The sequence below is a fragment of the Gossypium arboreum genome, unplaced genomic scaffold, assembly GCF_025698485.1.
Source record: "Gossypium arboreum isolate Shixiya-1 unplaced genomic scaffold, ASM2569848v2 Contig00159_ERROPOS13710758+, whole genome shotgun sequence".
Lineage (NCBI taxonomy): Eukaryota > Viridiplantae > Streptophyta > Magnoliopsida > Malvales > Malvaceae > Gossypium > Gossypium arboreum.
The window spans coordinates 234029-238635 of NW_026440295.1; the positions used below are offsets into that span (position 1 = coordinate 234029).

Consider the following 4607-nt stretch of genomic DNA (forward strand, 5'->3'; position numbering starts at 1 on the left):
GTATAGCTGCGGGATATATGTCGGAGCTGTCAGGATATACTCGCATCAGTGTTACGCAGAATAATCTCCAAGAGCTTAAGGAGATTTGGGATCAATGAGGCAATGAGACTAAACAGTTATTCTACGGTAATTACGGAGACTTACCTTACTTGCTCGATGTTCAAATAGATGAGCACTTGTTTCGAGCCCTCGCTCAGTTTTGGAATCCAGCGTACAGTTGCTTTACTTTCGGGGAGGTAGATTTGTCGCCTACCATAAAGGAGTACACTTCTTTGTTACGTTGTCCTAGGTTCTAGAAAGATAGAATCTATTCTAGAGCTGTTAATGTCCCTACCTTTTGGAAGAAATTGATGGCTATTACAGGGATGAGCGAGCAGTAGATTACTGCCAGAATTAAAGAGAAGGGCGAGTGCAAGTGTATTTCATGGGATGCTTTGAATGATCTGATTTTAACACACCCTAATGAAGCAAAAAGGGTAGATGTTTTTGCCTTAAGTTTGTACGGATTGATGGTGTTCCCTAGGGCTTTGGGATACGTGGATGAGGCAACCACGGATCTTCTCCATAGACTCAGTAAGAGGGTCACCTCTGTCCCTGCAATATTGGCAGAGACATTCAGGTCCTTAGGCGCATGTAGGAAAGCTGGCACAAGCAGGTTTGTTGGTTGTGCACAATTGCTTCTAGCTTGGTTCTATAGTCATTTTTGGTTGATAGATAAGGTCGTTTGTCGGGTTTTCTTCGAGGATTACTCACTGCTGAAGGACATAGTCACTTCAATTAGGAGATTTGATGTTCTAGAAGAGAATTGGATTGCACTACTTCAAAATCTTCAGTCAAAAGATGTTGAGTGGAGAGCTCCGTGGATGATTCCTGGTGAGGTTCTTTACCGTTGCGGCAGTTTCAATTGGGTCCCTTTATTGGGAATTTGGGGTGCCATTGGTTATGCTCCCTTGCTCGTGTTAAGGCAATTCGGTTTGAGGCAGTTCGTGCCAGCGACTCATGGGCTAACTCAAAGTGAGTTCGCATATAGAGGAGCCGATTACAAGAAAAGGGTCGGTGAGATCTCTAGCGCTTGGAACAAGACGTGCCGGTTGAAAGGAGTAGCTATTGGCCCTGCTACGACTCCAGAATATGTTGAATGGAGAGGTAGAAGGATCAATGATAACATTCCTGAGCCAAATATGGAAGGAGCTCGACCGATGGAGGAATATCTACAAGTGATGCCCTCGGAGTTAGAAATTATGAAGCAAGAATTTGAGAGGAAAAATCTGGAGCTCTAGAAAAGGATAGCAAAGCTTGAAGAGGAAAAGATGTACTTGAGTTTAGATATTGATGTCTAGAAGATGGAGGTCGAAAAAGAAAGAAAGGAAAAGAGGAAGATTGAGGAGGATAGAGATGACTTGAAAGAACATTACAAAAAGGCACAGGTATCCTTGAGAAGAGCAAAAGTAGGAGGATCTTCAGATCAGTTGCAGAAAGAGGTCCAAGAAGGCAAGGCTAGAGCTGAGCACTGGGAGAGGAGGTTTCAGGAGATGCAATCACAGAATTTGGCATTAGAAGAAGAGAATAAAGGGTTGAAGTCTAAAGTAACTGAGCTTGGAAGATCCCTTTCGTTGGAATCGCAACCATGATTCTACGGTCTAGTTAAAAGAGCTAAAGAGTAAAGTTGAAGATTTGGAAGCAGCATTGCAAGAAGGTAAACTTCAGATCGAGCAACTCGAGACGCAAGGAGACTATCTAAAGGGAGAGCTTCATCAGTCTAGAGGGCAGATTAGAGAAAGAGATCATGTCATGGAAGAAGCCATAGCTCAGATTCGAGAGGTTGCTGAATATGTGCAAGACTTGGTTGTACGAGCCGACGTATTGAGTATGATGTGTGGGTCGTCGTCAGACATAGGAAGAGAGTTAGCCCTTTTATTAGATAGAGTTAAAAATTTGGGTATTAGGGCGAAAGCATACTTGTAATCCATTTATATGTAAAGATATTCTTTTTCTAAATAAAGTTTTCTAAATGAGATTGAATTGAGATTGATGCCTTTGCTGCATTCATACATTTGCATTACATCATATCATATGCATTTAAGGTTATAGAAAGACCCTAATTAGTTAAAGTTTCTTTATAAAGGTAGAAAAGAAAACTGGAAATTACACATCCTTACGGACTCGCACTAAAACTAAGAACATGGATCAAAGGTTTGAGCGATTAAAAGGATATGCAAGACCGATTGCAAGAGCGATTAGCTAAGATGCGAGAATGAGATGAGGAACAAATGATGGAAGCTCAGAGGAATATAATGGCGAAATGGCTCGATTACTAAGGGCCCTTGATAAAGGAAAGGCTCCTATGGCCATCACTGAAGAGGAAAATAAGGGTCCTCCTCCAGGTTTTACACCGCCGCATGTATCATTGCAAACTGAGGCACCTCCTAGAAGACCATCTACTACTCTGAGGCCTCAAAGACAAAGCCAATTGATCTTTGGTGTCCATGTGAATTTTCCGATTGGTTCAGGACTTAATATGGGTGACAATCTTACTAATCCTCTTGTTCCCGATCTAGATATGGTGGAAAAGGAGGATTTGAAGGCCGAAGCTGCAAGGCAATTGGATGAACGCTGCAGATGGTTAGAAGAAAAGTTCAAGGCCTTGGAAGGCACTGGTCCCAATCCTATTATTACCTTACAAATTCAAAATGCCAGAATTTGAAAAGTACAGTGGCACTACTTGCCCAGAGGCCCACATAATGTTTTGTAGAAGGATGACGGGGTATGTAAACAATGATCATCTGTTGATCCATTGTTTTCAGGATAGTTTGATAGGAGCGGCAGCCAGATGGTACAATCAGTTGAGCCGGGCTAGAATAAGTTCATGGAGGGATCTTGCACAAGCCTTCATGCAACAGTACAATCATGTAATGATATGACCCCGAGTGATTACCCCGCAAAACATAGAGAAAAAGCCTAATGAGAATTTTAGGCAATATGCACAGAGGTGGAGAGAGGTAGCAATGCAGGTTCAACCACCACTGTTGGAGAAGGAGACCACTATGTTATTTATTAATACTCTGAAAGCCCCATTTATTACTCATATGATTGGAAGCACTACTAAAAGTTTTGCGGACATAGTTATGGCAGGAGAGATGATAGAGAATGCCATAAGAGGAAGAAGAATTGAGGGGGAAGTAGTCAAAAGATCAGCCCCAAGAAGAAAAGACAATGAGGTAAACAATACAAGTGGTTTTAATTCAAAAGCGATCCATGATTAGCCAGCCCAAAGTAGCCACAGTTGGGCAACAAGACTCTCAAAAGCAGGAATCCAACACTAGGCATGAGAGGATGCAATTTACACCTATACCTGTGACGTATAGGGAGCTCTATCAGAATCTATATGATGCACATGCTATAGCCCCTTTCCACTTAAAACCATTACAACCTCCGTATCCTAAATGGTATGATGCAAATGTCAGATGTGAGTATCATGCTGGAATATCGGGGCACTCAATCGACAATTGTACTGGATTCAAGAAAGCCGTAGAAAGGTTGATCAAGAACGGGGTTTTGAAATTTGAGAGTACCCAAAATACTGAGAATCCTTTGCCGAACCATGACAATCAGGGAGTAAATGCCATTGGTGAAGCCGCTGAAAAAAGGGAAAAGGAAAATGTTGATGAGATAAAGATGCCTGTGAGGGTAATCTGGGAGGAGATAATGAAGAGAGGTATGTTGACCTCTAAAAATACGAAAGAAAGAACGTGGGACTACGGTGAGTTCCATGAAGATTGCGAGGAATTCAAGACCTTGGTGCAAGGCTTCATAGACAACAAAGAGCTACTGAGGTTTATGAAGGTAGCTCTAGTGAAAATCAAGTTTGTGTCTGGAAAATGAACAAAGAAAGAATCAGAGACCAAGGATCATTATCTCCCTGCCAGGGAATAATGAAATGGGGACACCAGCAGCGCCCAAGGTTATTATCCATACACCTACTCCTTTCCCTTACAAGGATAGCAAAAAAGTACCATGGAGTTTATGACTGTAGCGTGACGGTGCCGGGAGAAGGAACCATAGCCAGCGCATCTAAAGATGTACGAGATGAAGGTTCCCATACACGGAGTGGGAAGCGTTATGATATGGGGGACGTCAGAGTGGAGCCCACAAAACCCAAGAATGTTGAAATTGAGAAAAAGAGTGAAGTATCTGTTAACGAGCCAGTGAGTGAGGAGGAAGCTAAGGAATTTCTAAAGTTCCTTAAGCATAGTGAGTACAGTGTGGTCGAGCAGTTGCGTAAGCAACCAGCACGCATATCAGTTTTAGCCTTATTGCTAAGCTCTGAAGTGCATCAAGAAACGTTGTTGAAGGTACTCAACGAGACATATGTCACTCATGATATATCTGCCAATAAGTTGGACCGGTTGATAAATAACATTAATGCTGATAATTTCATCTACTTCAATGATGATGAAATTCCACCTGGGGGCATAGGGTCAACTAAGGCTTTGCACATCACCACTCGTTGCAAAGGATACACGCTTCCAAGTGTACTCGTCGATAATGGGTCCGCTTTGAACGTCCTTCCATTATCCATATTGAACAGATTACCCATTGACAGTTCG

At 42.3% G+C, this 4607-nt stretch overlaps 1 protein-coding gene across 1 annotated transcript; it reads left to right on the plus strand.

Annotated features, from left to right (window-relative positions):
• The first annotated feature begins 509 nt into the window (after positions 1-509).
• Positions 510-1280, plus strand: LOC108462643 (uncharacterized). The gene has a single exon (XM_017762568.1). It carries the CDS (start codon positions 510-512, stop codon positions 1278-1280), a length of 771 nt encoding a protein of 256 aa, XP_017618057.1.
• The last annotated feature ends 3327 nt before the right edge of the window (positions 1281-4607 follow it).

Coding starts and splice junctions, on each gene's coding strand:
- LOC108462643 (XM_017762568.1), top strand. CDS start 510: ATGGTGTTCCCTAGGGCTTTGGGATACGTGGATGAGGCAACCACGGAT.